This window comes from Anolis carolinensis, chromosome 1, assembly GCF_035594765.1.
Source record: "Anolis carolinensis isolate JA03-04 chromosome 1, rAnoCar3.1.pri, whole genome shotgun sequence".
NCBI lineage: Eukaryota > Metazoa > Chordata > Lepidosauria > Squamata > Dactyloidae > Anolis > Anolis carolinensis.
Window position 1 is genome coordinate 17,238,549 of NC_085841.1, and position 22,382 is coordinate 17,260,930.

A 22,382-nucleotide genomic window follows, 5' to 3' on the forward strand; every position below is an offset into this window, starting at 1 on the left:
TCTCCATAGTTTGCTCCACGTATGCACTTTCCTCAGGTGACATGTTCATAGTTCATCCCACATATGCATCATCCAGCAAGCCAAATCATTACTGCAGTTTGCATGACCTTATATTGTGAGCAAAGAGCAAATGTCAGGCAGAACATGTCCTGTCAACATTTAAATGGAAAAACAAGATTTTTGAGTAAGTGTCATCTAGATAAGGGATTTTTAGGGTCTTTAAATAAAATATTCAAGAGCTGCTCCATTACATATTGGTGTTATATATCTGCTCCCTTTATTGTCCCCTTGTACAATGTGGAGCATCCAGTGGTAATTTCCACAGTCCTAGTGAATCATATAAAACATTGAAGACACTGGTGAATATTCTTGCACCATCCAAGAATGCACAAATGCAGGTGGAAGACTTACGCTTGCAGAACATTGCTAGGGCAGGCACAAGCTGAATACCTGTGCTGCATAGCAATTGAGAAGGTACAAGCATGATACTAAGACAAGTCTGGCCATTGTGTTAAAGGAAATTTCAGCACTTAAGGGCCATGTACTTAACAGAAGTGTGTTATTAAGGCATTCTGCACATGGCATATGTTACCATTAGTCTCACAGCTTGGAATTGTTAGCACGAATGCAATTGTATTAATGTTAAATCATATTTAACAATCATTTGCTAATGTTAAAATATTGGGAGAAATTATACAATTAATTTGTTACACTAACTGTTAATAAAGCTGTTCATTTTTAACACATTTAAAGTTTTAAAAGATATTAAAATCACCCAAAAATATGATGAATTAAAATAACATGAAGCACTCATCGTTATATTGAAAAAAATTAACATCACTGGCATTTAATAATTAAATCCACTAATGTTAAATTTGGCATTGAAAAATATTAATGAACAGGGTAACAAATTAATTTTAACACATTACATCTACGTTCTTGTGGTCCCCATGCAAGTATAGCAACTCATACCCCAGAGGGCTCTGTTGCTGTGTGCTTTCAAATCATTTCTGACTTATGGTGACCCCAAGGTTGCCTTCTTCTATAGCTAAGAGCGTGTAAGTTGCCCAAATTCATCCAGTGGGTCTTCATGGCCAAGTGGGAATTAAAACCCTGGTCTACAGAGTCATAGTCAAACAACAAACCACTATGCCACAAAGGGGAGCACTGAAAATGTGTTTCTCTTATTCCATCCCCTTCATGGTCGAACTGGTAGAGTGCATTTTATATTCACCCGCTCTTGTATGTCTACCTCCAGCATTAGAACAAGGGTAGGCTGCTTGTAGCCTTGCTAGTGTTAAACTGGGACTCCCATCCCAATTTAGCTAATGCTGAAGAATTGTCAAGAAATTGTAGGGTCTGAAGCCCAAAACCACCTGAAAGGACACAAGGTAACCATCCCTTCCTTACAGCCAAAGCTGATGGAATCTCTCCCATCTCTCATCTATTCAACTGGCTTTCGCAAATATAATTTTATTTTAAAACAGTTCAAACAATGAATCCCATTGTTAGAGTAGATCTTTCAAACAACAGGATTGTGTATATCTGCACCTGAGCGGGTGAATCTACATGGCTGGGACTATCAATAGGATGATGTATTTGTTTATTTATATTTAGCCTGAACCAGGTCTAAAAACATCTCAGGGTGGCATACAGTAAAATCAAAACTAAGAAGACAATTTAAAATCGGTTAAAGTAGACTGAAACTAGTAAACCATGCACTTGTGCAGCTGTAAACTGAAATCAATCTGATCCAAAAACTTAAGTAAAAAGCTCTGCTTTAATTGGAGCTGGAATTATACCAGTGTTGGCTCCAACAGTGCAGGAGCCTCTGGTGGTGCAGTGGGTTAAACTGCTGAGCTGCTGAACTTGCTGACCGAAAGGTTGGCGGTTCGTATCCTGGGAGCAGAGCGAGCTCCTGCTGTTAGCCCCATCTTCTGCCAACCTAGCAGTTGGAAAACATTCAAATGTGAGTAGATAAATAGGTGCTGCTCCATCAGAAAGGTAATGGCGCTCACTGCAATCATGCTGGCCACATGACCTTGAAGGTGTTCATGGACAACACCAGCTCTTCAGCTTAGAAATGGAGATGAGCAACAACCTCCAGAGTCGGACATTACTAGACGTAATGTCAAGGGGAAACCTTTACCTTTATCTGGCTTCAAATGAGTCTCTAAAGAGAGGGGCTGCCACAGCAAGAAGGCCCTCTCCCATAATCTCCTACCAGTATGTTTTCCCCAATGGTGTGAGTAGTAGCCTTCCAGTAGATCTTTGCAGTTCATTCAATTCTACTGGTTTCCTTTTCCTTTCATTGATATTTGTACTGGTGCTTTTGTTGATTCATCAGCTATGTTGACCCATGTTTCCATTTCTTAACAGAGAAATCTCTCAGAATGATGCCTTGGAAACTATAGAATCAGACTCATTTTCTGACCTTCCCAGACTCTATGAAATGTGAGTAAATAAATGGAATTGGAAAGTGGGGGTATAAAAAAACCAAGACAAACCAAACTTCAACATTGCATGGAGATTTACTGGTATGAGCCTTTCAAAATGGATCTTGTAATACTGTTTGTTTCCTTCTGTCTTGACCTTTCATCATTGTTTAGTTTTGTTAAATATCCTTCTTCAAAGAAGACAGTCCTATATTTGAAGAGCAGTTGTAGCCCATAGCATGACTCCATAGTTTGTCCCATTAGGGCATGGAAGGTCTGTTTTTTAGATCAGTACCTGCCATATAACATGTACAATATATGTTGGGGTGTAGTGGTCAATATATGATGAGAGGGATCAAGTTCTTCCTTGCATATTTGGACTGTTAGCTCCTCTTAAGTCAGTGGTTCTCAACCTGAGGGCCCCCAGGTGTTATGGGCTACAACTCCCAGAAATCCCAGCCAATTTACCAACTGTTAGGATTTCTGGGAGTTGAAGGCCAAAACATCTGGGGACCCACAGGTTGAGAACCACTGTCTTAAGTGGAAGGGGTACTCCAGCGGTGTGTCCCTCTGTCGACATGTAAAGGAGTACCACATTTATAAAGATCATGGGAAAAACTTATAGCCAAAAAGGAACATGTATTTTCACAGACAGTATTTATTGCCTCATCCACATAATCTGATAGCATACTAATAGACAGATAAGCTCCTATTCCTTATGATTCCAATTCTGAATTGATATTTCTTCTTCTTTTTCCCCACAGAAGAATTGAGAAAGCCAACAATCTTGTGTATATTGATAGATATGCCTTCCAGAATCTTCCTGGTCTTAGATACCTGTAAGTAATTTGGGGAAGTATAACTATTTCAATTGAAAGGCTAATTTCATGCTGTGTGTGTATACACAACTGTGTAATTCATTTCCTACACAAAATGGATTTTTTCAACATAGCTCCAATTTACTGAGATAATTCTTATTTCTAGGGATCATGAAGTAATCTTCTGCTGAAAATGATTTTCAAAAAAAACTGTAGCTAATTCATCAGTATCTGCTTGTTCTGTCAAATTTGGTTGCATTAAGGTCACAGGTGTCTTGCTTTTGTTTTGCCTAAGGCTTCATTTGTAGAGTATGACATGATTTCGACCCATTCCCTATACATGCCATATGTCATGATATTAATAGTATCCTGTCGCTATTTTAGCTAACACTAGCTCTGTTATTTTTTTTATTTATTAACTGTAAAAGTATGGCTTTATCCTTCTGTCTGCTACAGTGATGACCTACTATTTAAGGAACATTCTGTTTTGTTTTAGAGGTTATTGGGGTTCTTGTTTAGCCTTTGAAATGTCCTCTGTTGAAATCCTTGAAGACCATGTACTGCCCAGAGGAGGCTGGAGCCTTCCATGTTAAGGAAATGGGAAATTTACTAGGGGTGGAAGTGGGTTTGAAGTGGAAACAAGCTATCCAAAGTGCTGAACCTATTGGGAGCATAGGTTTCAGTACCTTGGAAAGCTCCATTAAAGTCTGCTCATCCTAGATACTATCCTTCTGCCATGCAAAAATGCATTGATTTTTTAATGAGAAGGGTTGTGTTATTTCTCTGGATTGTTTATTTTAATAATTATTTCCCAACATTTACAACTTTCTTCATGAACAGAAGTGAAATAAACAATTTCACACATTTCTGAGTAGGTCATTTGGCTGAGTGCTTTCAACACTTTGAAAGTATTTATAATACCCCTTTTGTTTTTTTCCACACTTTTTGTGCTGCAACTTTAAATTTGAGTGGACAGAATTGGCATTGTTACTACTTGATGTATGCAAGATATTCAACACTGTGAGTGTAAAAAATAGTTTTATTGAGACAGTCAAGTACACTAGAGAAACATCTCATGATTCTCAAAAGATTGTTGTTTTATTTATCAAAAAGCCTAAGGTGTTTTAGTCTGTGTGTACTCTTAAGGCCTTCTTCGGGAGGTATATAAAATTACAAAAGGGCAACAACAATATCACATTGCATAAAATGTTAATTACATTTGTATATTGTCTGTGTCCTGTAAATATCTACTTAGAATCAAAGTTCAGAAATTATGGACTAGAAGCTCTCAAGCCAGTTACTGGACAAGAGAAACAGGAGAGCAAGGCTGAAGATTTTTATCATGAAAGCAGATGGTATTAAAAATAGATAACATTCAAGGGCACTGAGATACATCAGGATTAAAGTGAAAGGAAGCATCAGAACATGCTGAAAGATTTTTACAAGAGATTGAGATCCTCCTTCAGGTCCCTGGGGGCCAAAGATTGTAGTTGCAAAATCCACTGAGCCTCATTTTTCAACAGGTGTCTTCTTTCTCTGCTGCTCAAAATCTAAGGCCTGTTGCAGAATTATGTTATTGCAAAAAAGCACTCAGTAACAGAACACCTATTTTAAGTAAGCAAGAACTACGATGTAATACTTATATAAATGTCCTGTGAAAGGATGAACCTTAATAAGACCCAGTGCAATCCATGGACTCCAGAAGTCACATAAGTAGTTCAGTAGAGTTCACTTAGGTGCAGCTCTGGTGCTACATGATATCAGATTGAATCCCCTTGTTGATATATAGTATTTGGTTTGGATTTGGTTTGGATTTTGTATTATTATTATTATTATTATTACTACTATTTCATTTCTATCCCATTTTTCTCCCATGGGTGGGATTCAAAGCAGCATACAACATATAAAATGCATACAAATACACCAGATAGCCCCCTTCAATGGATTGTCACCTTGACGTGGTGAGGGGGCTTGTGTGTTCCATGAACCTGAGAGCACAGCCACGGGAGTCATGCACTCCCAGGAGTGGCCACAGAGGAAGATCCAGACCAAGAACAATCCGAAGACCCAAAGACCTCAACGGCGGAGCAGGCGGAGGATAACATGGTACATGTTACAACAGCTGTGAAGGCGGAAGAAGGCTGCAACAGACTGAGAAGCCACTCTCATTGTGTAATCACACCACTGCTGGAACCTCACTCTGTGAAGACTGTGTGTTGTCCGGCCGTGCACCGACCTCCACACATTTAAAAAAAATTACGCACAGGCGTCTTCCAAGAAAGATGGAAGACAATCATCCTCGAACTACGAGGGATCGCCTAAGAAGAAGACCAGACAGCAATACATGATCAATTAAAACATCATATCCTGATATAAAAACCCAATTAACATATCAAATAAAACAATTTTAAAATGTACAACAAGCACCATTTAAAGATATCCATAACCTCCAGCCACTGAAGTTGTTTGTCAAGTATTATCAAAAATTTATCCGACTGGCAGTACCTATTTTCATTCGTCTGGGAAGACCTGGTTCCACAGAAAGGTTTTAATTTGCAAACGAAAGGCCAGTAAGTAGGGGGCTGATCGTACCTCATTACTATCTTTGATCCTGGATTTGGGAAAAAGGAAAAAGGATAATTGCAGAGAATCTGTTCACTAATAAGCTAGATATGTGTTCATGTGGACTGGGAGGAATGCAGATATATCTTCAAAGAATAAATGCATAAATGTGCCAAGAAACTACTATCCCATAGTATGGTTCAGTGGTTCTCAACCTGTGGGGCCCCAGGTGTTTTGGCATACAACTCCCAGAAATTCCAGCCAGTTTACCAGGTGTTACGATTTCTGGGAATTGAAGGCTAAACACCTGGGGACCCACAGGTTGAGAACCACTGGTTTAGTCTTTTCTCACTTACATAACTCTGCATCCAGAGCCAGCATGGTGTAGATTCAGAGAATTGGACTATGACTATAGACAGGAAGGTTCAAAACATACCTACTTGATGATGTGAAGCCATTGACTGTGGTTTCAATTTATATACAGTTTCAGGTGGGATGAGATACCTTTTCATAAGAGTACTCAATTCCACATCCATTTGAAAAGGATTCTTCACAAGGGCTGCAGGTCTCATGACATGCTTGCCACATCTGCTCCCATGGGGCTTTCATCATAATTCATGGATAATTAAACCCATCATTTGAATAAAGTATTATCCAAAAATAGTCAAGCAGCTGTTAGCATCTGACCTAAATCTGACTGATAATATCGCTTCAATTGTGATTAAAGAAAGAAAATTTATACAATCCAGCGGACTCTTTTAAATCAGAAGTGGAGCCTTTGAAAGCCTTTCCAGAATTTGTGAATGTTACTTTAAAAAGTAATTAGTTGCCTAGTAAAGAACAAAAGCTTAGTCACTATTATTGTCCCATTTCTTTTTTTAAAAAAAAAGAATACTTACAGCCAGCTGCAATTGGAATTTTTATAGCATACCTCATTGGAAAAGATAGCTGTGCTAGGAAAAGTGGAAGGCAGTAAGTAAACAAGAAGACCACACTGCAGATGAACTGATTCAATTAAGGACACTTCCAGACAGCATCAAAACATGGGACAAATAAGTCCAAATAAAGACCTGTCAATGTCGGTAAATGGTCCCTCGCTGTCTTGACACCTTTGTTTGTAGCGGATTTTAGAAATCCACAAGTTGGATGGGGGACATCCAGCAAAAATTTACTTTTTTTGAATTGATTCTCTGAGATGCATTAGACTTCATATGTGCTCATGTGGATTTCTAAATGTACACACAAGCACGTTTCTCATAATCTCTCCTCACCCTACTGTAAATTCAAGCTCTGTTTAATTTCATGAAGATCAGAATAAAGGAATGGTTGCAGAGAGTTGTCATTGTAATTGCTTTCCACCTGTTCTTCCATTTAGCTGCTTGTGTGTCCATGGCTCAATTTGTATATAGCCCAGATCAGCTGTTTCAGGATTTTAAAATGCGCACACGCACTGGAGCAGTCTACACCAGGGTATACAAATGAAATCATGTGTTTTCCTTGACTGCAGGGATATACAGTCATACAAATATGCACATTCTTTAGCTGAAATAGGAAATACGTGTCCTAATCTCTAGAACGGCAGGAAGCCGTTTTTCCTCTATCTTCCTTTTCTATCTCCTTGGCTCACACACAAATCACTGCAGAACCAACTTAGGACATGCAGAAGATGGATAAAGAGAGAAAAAAGGAGAAGCCTGGCAGACTAGAAATAATTGTTTTAGAAAACCTACCTTGATAGTAGGAACATAAAGACTCGGGGAAGGTTTTGGAAAGGAAGCCTGAAACATTCTGGAATTATCAATGTGTTGTCTGGATCTTGAAAACAAAAATGATAATTACCATGACCAACTATATGTTTGGCAGACAGGATGAGCTCTAAGAAAATATTTTGCATTTTTATTGTGGCTTCTTTTCCTATGGACCTCTATTAATCCCAGTTTTAGTAGAAGGATTCAAAATAAATCAGATAAATGAACAAGCATTCCAGAATTTTAACAATACATCAATTAATGATTGGTATCCCCAAAGTTCAATTTCTCAAGTAGATTTTCATCTGATAAGAAACAAAGAAGGCTTTTCCATAACTTTCTTAGTGAACCGTGGCTGGAGGATTCTAGGTGCTACAGTCCAACACAGGATGTTTTCCAGGCTCTGCAAAGGAACATCCTTCACCTGTGTTATAATTTTTTCTGCAAACACAAGCATTGGAATGGCCTTGAAGGCTCAGTCTGAATTTTTGGGAGCTGTGATAAATTCAAAGGCCAAGCAACCATTCATCATTTAAAGTCCCATACGCTAGAATCTACACCTGGTGCCAACTCTGCTGTGTGATTTCATATTATTTTTCATTTTGGCATGGTAATGTATTTACAAATGTTGAGCTAGGCCAGCTCTGGCCCCCATTTTATTTCACGCTGATCAGCTGATGGGATTAAATTACTAGAGAGAGAACCCTGTGCATTTCATCACAGAATGGCACACTCCACTGAGAAAACTTGAGTGGCTTTTTAAAATTCATGAATAAAGACAAGGTACTTAAGCATGCAAAAACAAGTGTAAATTTGGCAATCTAGTTTTTTTATTGTTCTGTTTCCAGACAGCCACACTGTTATCATGCACTTTACTATTACTGCTGACCTCTTCACACTTCTTGTACAGGTACAGGGGGAAGCATATATCCACCACATTATTCAAAAATAGGCTGATATAGCCCCCTTCCCTATTAGATGAGTTCCAGTAATTGTAAATCAAGTGGATTCTCCCTATTTCTTCTATAAACTACACTTGCAGCCACTCTTTTCCATTCCTAATGGCAATTCTTACTTCCTGCCAGTTGCAATACAACAAATGGGATTTTTCAGCTTTTAACTTCTATTTAAAAGCTGTTTGAAAGTGAAAATGCTACCTTGAAATATAGTTGGAGGTTTTTAAGCAGAGGCTGGACAGGTGTCTGTCAAGAGTGCTTTGATCGTGTGTTCCTTCTATGGCAGGGATCTAACTAGATGGCCCTCGGAGTCTCTTTCAGCTCTATCTTTCTTTGATTCAGCTAAAGTTAGCATGCCTTATGGTATGACCTCCCTGATCTATCAAAATGACAAGTGACCTGAAGGTCTTGGGCCTGTTCCCCGAACATCTGTTCCTAATACAGGTTGAGTGTTCACTATCTAAAATGCTTCAAACCAGAAGGGGAAGGGATATTTGTTATATCTGCATATAAAATAGGTTAGGGCAGTAGTGGAGGTGTTGGTAAGCTCTGGCCAACTGCTAAGGTCATAACAGGGTGCCTGTGCTATCAGCATTGAAGGGGTAAAGCAACCTCCTCCTTCTTGTTGACCTATTTTGGCCTCAGCAGACAGGACCCCAATGGCCAGGGGCTCTCAGGAAGCTCCATGGCTGATGAGTAACAGCGACAGCAACACAGAGACAACCTATCCTCATCTCTGTATTCATTGTCCACATGTATACTGGTGGTATGCATGTGTCCAAAATAGGCCTGATCGCAAAACCTGAGGATATTCCAGAGTTTCCTGCAAACTCTGCACTATCTCCAAACTTTACTTAGTGCGGAGCAAAGTCATGTTAAGGACCAAAAAAATCTAGATACTTACCGGAGGTCACAGTGAATCGTGAAGATTGCCAGCACTGGATTCAGAGTATGGGTTTTCTTATTAGTGTAGACAAGACTTGTTTTTCTGAAAGGATTGGGCATGCTGGTTTGAGATTCCTGGGAGCTGTAGTCCAACAATGTATGTATTTATTTATTTTCTATACCGAGAAGGCCCTATCTCTCGTCCCCGCCAATCGCATCTGTGAAGAGGGCGGGACCGAGAGCATGGCCTCCCCAGATGATCTTAGACTCCGAGATGGTTTATAGCAGGAGATACGTTCGGACAGGTAAACTGGGCCAGAAGGATTTAGGGCTAAAGCCAGCACTTTGAATTGTGCTCAGTAGCAAACTGGCAGCCAGTGGAGCTGACGTAACAGGAGGGTGGTGTACCCCCTATAGACATCTCTGGTGAGCAATCTGGCTGCAGCCCGTTGGACCAGTTGCAGCTTCCGACTAGTCTTCAAAGGCAACCCCATGTAGAGCACGTTGCAGTAATCTATTCGGGATGTAACCAGAGCGTGGACTACCGTGGCCAAGTCAGACTTCCCAAGGTACGGGCGCAACTGGAGCACAAGTGTTAATTGTACAAAAGTTCCTCAGGCCACCTCCGAGACCTGGGGTTCCAGGCTCAACGATGAATCCAGGAGAACCCCCAAGCTTTGAACCTGTGTCTTCAGGGGGAGTGTGACCTTGTCCAACACAGGCTGTAACCCTATGCCCTGTTCGGCCTTGTGACTGACCAGGAGTACCTCTGTCTTGTCTGGATTCAATTCCAATTTGTTTGCCCTCATCCAGACCATCACAGCGTCCAAGCACTGGTTCAGGACCTGAACAGCCTCCTTAGTAGCAGGTGGGAAGGAGTGACAGAGTTGGACATTATCTGCATACAGGTGACATCGTACCCCAAAACTCCGGACGATCTCTCCCAGTGATTTCATGTAGATGTTAAACAACATGGGGGACAATATTGAACCCTGCGGGACCCCACAGAACAAAGGCTGTGGGGGCGAGCAGTTGTCCCCCAACAACACCTTTTCAGAATGACTTTTGAGGACGGACCAGAACCACTGCAAAACAGTATCTCCAAGGCCCATTCCTGCAAGGCATCCCAGAAGGATACCATGGTTTACGGTATCGAAGGCTGCTGAAGAGTCCAGAAGAACCATCAGGGACACACTCCCCCTGTCCAGTTCTCGGCGTAGATCATCCACTAAGGCAACAAGGCTGTTTCAGTACCATGTCCCGGCTTAAAGCCAGACTGCGCCGGATATAGAAAATCACTGTCTACCAAGAATGCCTGGAGTTGTGAGGCCACCACACGTTACACGACCTTCTGAACTGTTTCTGCCACTGGAGTCAGGAAGCTCTTCTTTCCAGGTTTATGATGAGGCGAAATGAAAATTCTGTCTATAGTGTTTAATCAGCACAAGTGTGAGATACAATCAGTGCTGCCATTATTATATGATGTCTGCATATCCATGAATCAGTCTGAAGATTCAGAAAGAACAATTCAGATTACAAAAGTGCCAATCTACTCTACAGCAGCACTGTTTCGGGTTTAATTGAAACCAAGTTTATCAGAGCTCATTCTGGAACATATATTGAATGCCAGTTAACTACCAGAATGTGAAATTAGAACAAAGTGCCTCTAAACCTGTGCAGAAGGCTTTTATTACATTTGTTAAGTCCAACCAGCTGCCAAATGCAGGCATGCATCCACAAAATTGGAGAACCTAGGTTTCCTGCTTAATGGTATAACTAACAGGCATCTGATTGTGCTAGCCCAGGTCTCAACAGCTTGTGACCTTCCAGGTATTTTGGGCTTCAGCTCCCACAATTCCTGGCCATTGGACAAGCTGGCTAAGGCTTCTAGGAGCTGAAGCCCAAAGCACCTGGAGGACTGCAGGTTGTGCAGGCCTGCTCTAGTCTTTCTCACTATAGATGGAGGGTGCATCTGTGTGGGCATTATACTCTAAAGTGACAAAGAAACCTATCTTGACCCAACATGAGGAACTGCCACTTAATATGGTTCTACCCCACATTAGGAATAGTTGGGGAATGCTGTGGAGCTTCACCAAAGCTACAGAGCAGCCCCACACTTCAGGGTAGTTCTGATTCAGAACAAGCCCTGCTATTCACCCAGGCCACTGTGACTATCCTGTTTTTCTTGCTCTCAACACATCATTGGATGATATGAACTTCATCCTACCACTGCAGTGTGGCAGAGACAGGAAGTGTGTTCCACTCTGGACCAACCTGCAATAGGTGGCCCATGTAGATGCGCCGATTGTATGTGTTTGTGTATGTTCATGCAACTTCCAGTCACTTATTGACTTGTGCCAATCCCATAGCTATCATAAAGAACTAAGAGGAAGTTTTGTCAATTCCTTCCCCTGAAATATAGCCTTAAGAACCTATTATTTACTGGTGGTACCCATTCAAGCACTAGACATGGAGTCTAACCTTGCTTAGCTTCCAGAATCAGATGCCATCTAGTGCCTTTAGGGTATTTTGGCACTGTAGATAATATTACATCGGAAATCAAAACTGTTTACATGGAATTCAGTGGGATTTATTCCTCCTGTAGATATTACATAGAGAATCAATCCCATTGAATGTCATGGGTTAGCTTTAGAGAAAACAGGATCAGGCTTTGTACCTGGTTGTTCTTCTGTTAACATCTGTTCAAACTCAGGAGCAGAGAAAGAACTGCTACACATGTTAAACCGTCCACTTAACTTTAAAAGCCTAATTAATATAGCTTCTGTGTTGATTAATTAAGCATTCAAAGCTGGCCAGTGACTACTTTGTGCATCCTTTGCTGACGTATAAAAATAAATAAACATGATTAGAGTCTGATTAAGTTTGCTAGGGCTTCTTTTTAAAAAAAAAATGAAAGCACACCCTCGGCTTGTGTCCAAAGATTTTTCAAACTGAATACAAAATTGTTAATTGCAGCTCTTCAGTGCCAGCCAAATGGACAATCTGGTAACTTGTTTGCCCTTTTCATCAGATACAAGCCTCATTAGAGAGAGAAATTAAACAGCGGCATTTTCTAGTTGGCTATATATCTTTGCCTCTTTTTGGTAGCATACCACTGGACTCTTTTGGGCTAGGGAATTCCCAGAATTTTAGTGCTTTTTCCAGGTTTTGCTCTGGAATTTTGGTATACATGTTATCACAGTCTTTCCCAAGACCACAAACATAATCTAAAAACCAGAGAGAGTATAATGTGGCATCAAATGCATCTAAAATGGCCCCCATTATATTTCTCTAACCCATTTTAAGGGTTAGAAAAATATAACGATTTTTATGTGAACATGAAACCACTGGAAGAGATATCTAGAGGCATGGGCCAGGGTACTATTAGTATGCTGATGACACCCATATATATTTCCCCATGCCTTCAAAAACAGCTTTAGCTAAGGATAACGTGTCTCCGCTGAATTAATGCCTAGAGGAGGTAATCGGCTGGAACAGGAAAAATAAATAGAAACTGAATCTAGACAAAACAAAATGGCTTGCCATCAAAGGTCCTAACCAAGGGATGGAGATGTGTCAGTTCTGGATAGGATTATACTCCCCCTAAAATGCTGTGTTCGCAGCTTGGGAGAGTTCCTGGATCCGTCTCTCCAAACGTTAGTCCAGATAGATGCCACGGTGAGGAGTTCTTACTATCAGCTTCAACTAATATACCAACTGCACCCCTTCCTAGAATCCAAGGACCTGAAGATGGTAGTGCATGCACTGGTCACCTCAAGGTTGGACTTTTGCAATACACTTTACATTGGGCTACCTCTGTACCAAGTTCAGAAACTTCAATTAGCAGAAAATATGGCAGCCAGATTGGTTACAGAAACATCCCAGAGTGAGCATATTACACTCATATTAAGGTCGCTCCACTAGTTGCCAGTTAGTTTCTGGGCAAATACAAGATGACCTTTAAAGTCCTACATGGTTTGGGTCCAGGTTACCTACAGAATTGCCTTCTCCTGCACAATCCACTCTTTAGGACACCGAGGTCCTCTGGGGGCTGGCTACTCCAACCAGCCAGAACCTGACTGGCAACGGTCACCCAGAGGACCTTTTCATCAGCTGCCCCAAGACTGTGGAACGACCTGCTGGAAGAGATTCAACAGCTAAATCGCCTGTCAGAATTTTAAATGCAGCTGAAGACCCATCTGTCCCAGTAGGCCTACCCAGTCAGTTTTGAGTTGTAAATTTTAATCTGCATTCATCAGTGGATTGTAACTTGTATTTTAACTCTGTGTAACTTGTTGTACATGTTTTAACTGTGTTTCTTCTCTTGTTTTAATAATCTTGTAGTCTGCCTTGAGCCACAGGGAGAGGCGGGTAATAAATTGTTGTTGTTGCTGTTATTAACTCTAAGTTAGGTTGTTTGGGTTTTACTTTGCTTTTTCACTGGAATGCTGAGGCTCCTTATTACAAGGCCAACAAAACTGGTGGCTCAACGTACACAATTAACTATTTACATTATCAGATAGAATTTTTTTCTTGTCATGAGAGACTTGAGAAACTGCAAGTTGCTTCTTGCAGAATTGGCCATCTGCTAGGACGCTGCCCAAAAGATGCCCGGATGTGTTTTTGATGTTTTTACCATCCTTGTGAGAAGCTTCTTTCATGTTCCCACATGGAGCTGGAGCTAATAGAGGGAGCTCATCCGCGCTTTCCTTGGGTTGGATTGAAACCGGCAATCTTCAGGTCAGCAACCCAACCTTCAAGTCATCAGTCCTGCCGGCACAAGGCTTTAACCCACTGCGCAACCTGGGGCTCCAATCAGATAGAATAACACAATCAGAGTTGGAAGAGACCACAAAGACCATCTTGTCAAGTCCCCTACGATGCAGGAAAACACAACTTAAAAAAAAATCAGAATGTAATTTTGTAGAATCATAAAGTTGGAAGAACCCACAAAGGCCATCCAATCCAAACCATGTTATAAGCACAATTACTTTTACATGTTTTACAAAGATTACTCATTTTATTTCTGTGTTGGATCCTGTGGCCATAGGACAGTTCTTTTTCAGCTTCCACCTTACTAATTTGATTGCTCTGCTTGAGTGATCCAACACTATCTCTCATATTTCACAACAGTCCTTTGAATATATCTTTGGCATTGAAAGATAGAGTATCATGTGATCATATCCTAACAAAATATTTTCTAGAAAGCACAAGAAGCGTTCCCACCTGAAACTGGTATCTCATCCTGCCTCAAGAGATGGCTGCTCCCCAACAATCTGTACAATAAACCAGATTCCACCATCCCAAATGGGAGCCCCCGATGGCGTAGTGGATTAAAGCCTTGTGACTTGAAGGTTGGGTTGCTGACCTGAAAGCTGCCAAGTTCGAATCCTACCTGGGGAGAGCGCAGATGAGCTCCCTCTATCAGCTCCAACTCCATGCGGGGACATGAGAGAAGCCTCCCACAAGGATGGTAAAAACATCAAAACATCCGGGCATCCCCTGGGCAGTGTCCTTGCAGATGGCCAATTTTCTCACACCAGAAGCAACTCAGGTTGCTCCTGACACAAAAAAAACACCATCCCAAATGAAATGCGAGTGTTATCACTCTTTCTTTTGTGACATAATAATTGCAGAAACTCATCAACCTTCATATCTTGCTGCCATGACAATTTTAAAGCCCTCCTTCACAGGCTCTTTTTGCTGTAAAGCAAATGCTCAGGGGCTACGAAAATGAGACAGATAATGAACCCTTATTAGAATCTGAACGGCAAAACTGAAACTGCGCCGAACATTGTGATACTTATATTTTAGAGGCCTTATTTGAGAGCTCTGTTTGGAATAGAAATGGCTGTTCCATTTATCCGTATGTCAGTTACAATGTCCACATGAATGGCTGATGGATTGCTTCGATGTAATAATTTAAACATGAATACCTGGTGCTTCTTCCATGTCCTGTCAAAAGACGTCCTTTGGAATTACATCCATAGTACAAGGGTTATCCAGAAAGTACATTACATTTTGGAATTAAAAATGAACAAAGTATAGGAGAAAACATTTACCATATGCAGTTGAAAGCCACACCCAAATACCACATCTCACGTAGTCGCCATTAAAATCTAGGCCCTTATCATAGCGATAAATGAGCTTGGAAACTCCTTCCCCACTAAATTCTGCCACCTCCATCGCCAACCCTTCCCGCATCTGTGCAGCATCACCAAAACACTGCGTTGTCAGCCACGCCCCCATTGTTGGAAACAAGTTTTTCATTAGCCCAATTTTTCTCAGCCCTTCCAAAAAAAATGGACTGTTGGCCATAGTTCATGTTGATTAAATAGTTATCCGAAGATTTTTCTGCCAAGTTCTCATTTTTTATGCCTATCCAGACACAAACATATCTGCACACAATCATTATCAAACCAAGTCAAAAGTCAAAGTAAGCGTGATAGCCAATTTCCTCCTCAAGTTCTAAACTGGTTTAACCATTTGAATTGCAGTTTTATTAGAATCAAACTACTAGGCATGTTTTTGAAGATGATAAACGACATTTCCTTCTAATGCCTTGATTTTTCTCTTCTATACATCTTGCATTTATCATGCTTTGTTTTGTGATTGGTCATTGGAAAGTAAACATACATTTATTTTGCAAACCTGATTGCTGAGCCACATATTTTAGAGGAGGGGAAAATGACTGGTTATAGGAAATATCCATTCCCCTTATCATGTATGGTAGATTGTTCCTTCCATATTCCTGTAAGCAGACCTTCTGCCTCAATTTGAGGAGATACTGAAATACACACCATGTTTAACCAAGATAGAGGATACACAGTCTAAAAACTATTGGGTCTGAGTTGTTGTGAGTTTTCTGATCTGTATGGCCATGTTCCAGAAGCATTCTCACCTGATATTTCCCCCGCATCTACGCCAGGCATCCTTAGAGGTTGTGAGTTATACTGGAAACTAATCAAGGGAGATTTATATATCTGTGGAAGGTCCAGGATGGGAGAAAGAACTCTTGTCTGTTAGAGGCAAGTGTGAATCTTGTAATTAATCACCTTGATTAGCATTTAACGGCCTTGCAGCTCAAGGCCTGGCTCATTCCTGCCTGGGGGAATCCTTTGTTGGGAGGTGTTAGCTGGCCCTGATTGTTTCATGTCTGGAATTCCTCTGTTTTCAGAGTGTTGTTATTTATTTATTGTCCTGATTTTAGAGTTTTTTTTAATACTGGTAGCCAGATTTTGTTCAGTTTCATGGTTTCCTCCTTTCTGTTGAAATTGTCCACATGCTTGTGGATTTCAATGGCTTCTCTGTGTAGTCTGACATTGTAGTTGTCAGGGTCTGACATGGTAGTTATTGGGTCTGACTTTCTAAAGAAGGATTGTGCACCCAATTTTTGCACTGAGGTTTACATTAGTGTTAGATGGTAGGTCAGGAACACACAAGTGTGTGTACATACACATAGCCTTACATACACACACGATCTTCTTCCCACCTCTATCTCATATACGGGGATAGTAAAAGGTAAAGGTTTCCCCTGATGTTAAGTCCAGTCATGTCTGACTCTGGGGGTTGGTGCTCATCTCCAGTTCTAAGCTGAAGAGCCAGTGTTGTCTGTAGACACCTCCAAGGTCATGTGGCCGGCATGACTGCATGAAGCGCCGTTACCTTCCCGCCGGAGCAGTACCTATTGATCTACTCACATTGGCATGTTTTCGAACTGCTAGGTTGGCAGGAGCTGGAGCTAACAGCGGCCGCTCACGCAGCTCCCGGGGTTTGAACCTGGGACCTTTCGGTCTGGTTCATATACAGGGATACAGAGGTTTACTTATACTAAGCAGATAAAATAAATTAGAATTCCCGAAGGCCATGCTGAAATTTGTGCTCAATGTTTTTTGTTTTCAAATTGATTTCAAAATTCATTTTTATGTCAGATGCAATGAACTTGTCTCTTTCTAGTGTGAAAGAGGCTGGTTTTTCTGGCTGTCATGGAGAAGTTGATCGTGTATGGGCATGAAAAAACAAGGACTGGCCACATAATTTATTTTTTGTAATGTGGGCCCTGTTTCTCAATTTTTCTAACTATAATAGCAGCCAGTATTGCCCTCCTGTTTTCTGATTTATGGAAATATTTCTATACTAATTATTAAATACTGTCATTAATCAGGGTATCAATGAAGTATTGTATGCTTCTTGTTATATCATTGTGTCAGAAGCAAATTGAGAATTTATTTATTTATTTATTTACAGTATTTATATTCTGCCCTTCTCACCCCGAAGGGGACTCAGGGCGGATCACATTATATACATATAGAGCAAACATTCAATGCCCATATACACATAGAACCGAGATAGAGACAGACGCAGAGGCAATTTAACCTTCTCCTGAGGGGATGTTCGATTCTGGCCACAGGGGGGAGCAGCTGCTTCATCATCCACTTCCTCATTCCAACGTCATAAATTAGTTAAATTTGCATCCCCACTTTATAAGTGGTACCTTATTTCCTACTTGATAGATGCAACTATCTTTCGGGTTGCTAGGTCAGCAACGAGCAAGAGCTATTTTTTATTTTTTTAATTGATGTGTGCTCACCCCGCCATGGGCTGGCCTCGAACTCATGACCTCATGGTCAGAGTGATTTATTGCAGCAGGCTGCTCACCAGCCTGTGCCACACCCCGACCCAGCTATAACGTATTTAAAAAACGCAAACCAAGTTAAAAACTTGCCATTATGCTAAATTTTCTTTGACCAGAAGCTGGCCAATTGGAGTGCCTCTGGTGTCGCTGTAAGGAGGTCCTCCGTTGTGCATAAGGCAGGGATCAGACCACATCCTACTAGGTGGTTTGTGGTTTGTTCTTCTCCACACTCGCATGTTGTGGACTCTACTTTGAAGCCCCATTTCTTAAGATTAACTCTGCACCTCATGATGCCAAAGCGCAGTCTGTTCAGCGTCTTCCAGTTCACCCAGCCTTCTGTGTGCCCAGGAGGGAGTTTCTCTTCCGATATCAGCCACTGATTGAGGTTCTGGATTTTCCCCTGCCACTTTTGGACTCTTGCTTGCTGAGCTATTCCTGCTAGTATCTCTGAAGATCTTACAATGCTGTTTCTTGATTTAAGTTGTTGGCATGCTGCTGATATCCAAACAGAAGATGGGCCGAATATGTCAATGCCTTGGTTCTTTCAATACAGGCTGCTACTTCCCGGCAGATAACAGGTGGTGTAATGCCGGCTAAACAGTATCATTTCTCTAGCGGTGTTGGGCGTAGACATCCTTTGATAATGCAGCATGTCTCATTAAGAGCCTCTTTTAGTTCTCATTATGATGATGATCATGATGCTGACAACAATGATAATACACTGCATTCCTACAAAATTTTCAGAGTCCTTCTGTTTTGGTATTTTATATTCCTTAGTGTTTCTCTAAACCATAGATGATCATTATATTTATTTCATTTCTCATTTTCAAGGCTGATATCCAACACTGCCATCAGGTTTTTGCCTGCGGTTAACCAGGTACACTCTTTACAGAAGGTTGTGCTGTAAGTTTATTATTGGATCATTCTGATATTGTGGGGAGTGAACACATTTTCTTTAAGGAGGGGATGTTTGTGAGGAAGAAAAAGCAGAAGACACAGAGGAAAAATATTAAAAACCAAACTCATCCATGCTGGAATTGAAATAAATGTAGGAGTTTTGTGATGGGGACAGAATAGCGCCCTAAACTCTGTGATCTAAAATGTACATTTAAACATTGGCATGATAAATGTATAGTCTATGGGAATCTCACTTGAGTTTTAGAATTGGCAGTGTGGGGATAATCATGAAATGTGAAGAATAATCATGACTTCAAAAGCAGAAGGCAAACTGAGTTTAAGAACTGGGCTTTTAAAATTCCTTCTGAAGTTGTAAAGTACTCTTGAGTTAAAGTCAGCAAAATGATCTTTCAAGAAAGCACATCTTTGGAATCTGGGGCTTGGATAATTCCTTAGAAACAAATAAAGTTGATGGTCAGGAAAAGGATTGTTTGAGCAAATTCTCAAATAAATATTTCAACACTGCTCAGATCTATCAGCTCAGAAGGCAATAGAGCAAAAACCAAACTTTGTGGACTTTCAACGTATATCAATCACTGTTAACAAAGGCTTCTCTGTGGTGTCTCCTGGTTATGGAAGCAGACATCTGAATTTTGTTACATTTATGAAGTTGATGAAATACAGTTTCCTCTTGGCCTCCAGTAGCTAACATGTTTTATTCAATTTCTAAATATCATGTATGGCTAGTCCTTTGATTGATTACATTGATGTTGTGTTATAGTTTTATATTGTTTTAATGTCTTGCATGCCAAAATGCACTTTAAAAATTTATATATATATATATATATTTAAATCTCAGAGATATCCAAGACAACATAAATATACGGAAAATTGAAAGAAATTCTTTCCTGGGCCTAACTTCTGATCGCGTTGACATGTAAGTAACATCTGGTAATGTTTGGTTTTTCTGTGTGTACATGAATATACAGGATAGTGTAGGTGTAACTTTAAATGGAGGCCAAATTCTAGTTTTTAATCCCAACCAAAGTAAACCAATGAAACAAGTTCCGTTTGAGGATGCCTGCCATAGATGTGGGCAAAATGTGAGGCGAGAATGCTTCTGGAACATGGCCAGACAGCCCAAAAAACCCACAACAACCCAGTGATTCCAACCATGAAAGCCTTCAGCAACACAAGTTCCCTTTGATTCAATGATTCTCCTGCAGGCTGAGCTAACAACTAAATCTAGACTAGAGCTGGTCTAAAATTCAAATAAATTCATATCACTGATATTATTATATACAAGGAGTGGTGGGGTAAGAAATAAAATTAGTGGCAGTAGTAGTATCTGTGAAGTGTCTAAGAGGAGCATTTACCAAAACCAGGTATAGATTGAGTTAGGGCCATGGCCAGAAAAAAGATTTTGGGGGGGGGGGGGGGAGTTGAAACTTTTTTTTTTTTTTAGCAAATCATGAAGAGTAGTTACATAATGCAAAATAATTTATAAATCAGGTTCCATTGATAAACTTCAGTGGACACTCATGGAGATTTGGTTAACCAGTTAAAATTCATGAGTGAACCAGATTTTTTTTAAAACCTGAATGATTTCAGGGGGGGGGGGGGGGTTGAACCCCTAACTCCCCCCCCCCCCCCCTTGGCTATAGCCCTGGTTGAGTATCCATTATCTGAAATGACTGGGTCCAGAAACATTTTGAATTATGTACATAAGGAAATATCTTATGGGACTCAAGTCTCAATGCGAAATTCAGTTGTGTTTCACATACACTTTCTGCACATATCCTGAAGCTAATTTTAAATAATTGTATGTATGGAAAGCTAAGGTATCACTATCTCATCCACTCATGGAAAATTTTGGATTTTGGAATTTTTCACATTTCAGAATTGTGGATAAGAGATGGTCAACTTAGAAACTACAAAATGATTGCTGCTCCTGGTAAATAGGGGAAAACGTGTCTGCCAAAAAAAGTTCCTTTTAAAACAAAATAGCCATTTGTGCTCTATTTTAGTCCCCCCCCCCCAAAAAAAAAGAACTGACACACCATTAAGGAAACAAAAGTGCATGCTTTGGGCAGCATGTATTGGGGTGTTTATTCTTCTGCTTCTGACTGTTCCCTTCTGTTGGAAGATAAAATGTGTGTGATGGTTTCCATGTCAGTGGAGCAGTAAGCCAGGTTTTACTTTAAAGAGTTACTCAAGGTGCAAACCCTGCCCCAATTGGTTATGCATCTTCAATAGCTCCTTTAAAGTTTAAAATAGAATACATGAATCTCAATACTGATGTGGAAGCCACTAGCCACCATTTTCTCATGGGTTGTCCTGTAGCTCCTATTCCAGCTTGCTTCCTGAAGAAGATTAGTCATTCATTCATGTTCAAGTAAGATTCAGTTACCAGCACTGAAGTGAGAAAAATTGAGACCATTTTGTTTTTCACCTTTTGCACCAAAATGTCTTAAGTTGGTCTTATTTTTTCTCATAGAGTGGTCATTATTTGTTTTCAACATTTCTAATGCTGGTTCAAATTTAGAAACCGCCTTCTCCACATGCTACATTGTTTGTCCTGCATTTATGTTGCCGTAGACGCCTGATCCATAACAACTTTCAGGCTGATTAGGTTTCACGGACATGAAAACACGCCTTGGTTCCAAATACACCGAATGGTTTCTGTCTGATTACTTTCAGTAACTTTTCCTGCTCTCCCTCCCGTTCTCTCACTCCAGCATCACAACATGCAGAAAATTTAAAAATTAATGATGCCCAGGATAGTCTTTCCTTACATTTGCCAAAACATTCTCACATCATTCAAGAGCTGCTCTAAGAGACAGCAGGGCTGCTTCATCTTTCCAGTTGGCTGCCAACGTTCCATTACTCAGAGAAAACAACAGGGAGAGAGGTTGATAATCCGATACATTTGTGCATAATACTAATATATTGTTACAGGCTACTTTGCAAGGCAGTGTCATACAGTGTGTTTAGAAGCCTTCTCATTGTGTGTGACCACATTTATTAGTGAACCTGCTTGCCCTTTGATTCTTCTCCTTCTTTTGTATGTGTGTATATAAGAGAGAGAGAACAGCCATATCTAAAAACATGTGCCATACAAATGCTTGGTCCCTATTGTTATTATCATGTTGAAGGTCGATCTTTTTTTAGTTCATGGTAGACGTTCCCATTGTCATTGTTGTCGTCATCGCCATCATCTGTCTTTATACCTTGCTGTTCCCCGAAATTGGAGCTTGAGGAAGGCAACACATTAAAATGAGTGCAAGGTATATTTTTAAAACATACAAAAGAACCACATTAAAACAAAATTAAACTACTAACAATATTCAGATAATGTAAAGCATATAAAGGCTGAGCATCTTTAATCCAGAAATCCAAAATGCTCAAAAATCCAAAACGTGTTGCTTTCAACCATCTGCTTCAGC

General features: G+C 40.4%; 1 protein-coding gene across 1 annotated transcript in view; it reads left to right on the plus strand.

Annotated features, from left to right (window-relative positions):
- Positions 1 to 22,382, plus strand: part of fshr (follicle stimulating hormone receptor) — a 131,291-nt gene that overhangs the window by 75,778 nt on the left and 33,131 nt on the right. Inside the window, exons 3-6 of the mRNA XM_003216148.4 lie at positions 2,380 to 2,454; positions 3,200 to 3,274; positions 18,871 to 18,942; positions 19,796 to 19,873. Coding sequence (XP_003216196.1) covers positions 2,380 to 2,454; positions 3,200 to 3,274; positions 18,871 to 18,942; positions 19,796 to 19,873 — 300 coding nt within the window. The remainder of the gene's footprint in view (positions 1 to 2,379; positions 2,455 to 3,199; positions 3,275 to 18,870; positions 18,943 to 19,795; positions 19,874 to 22,382) is intronic.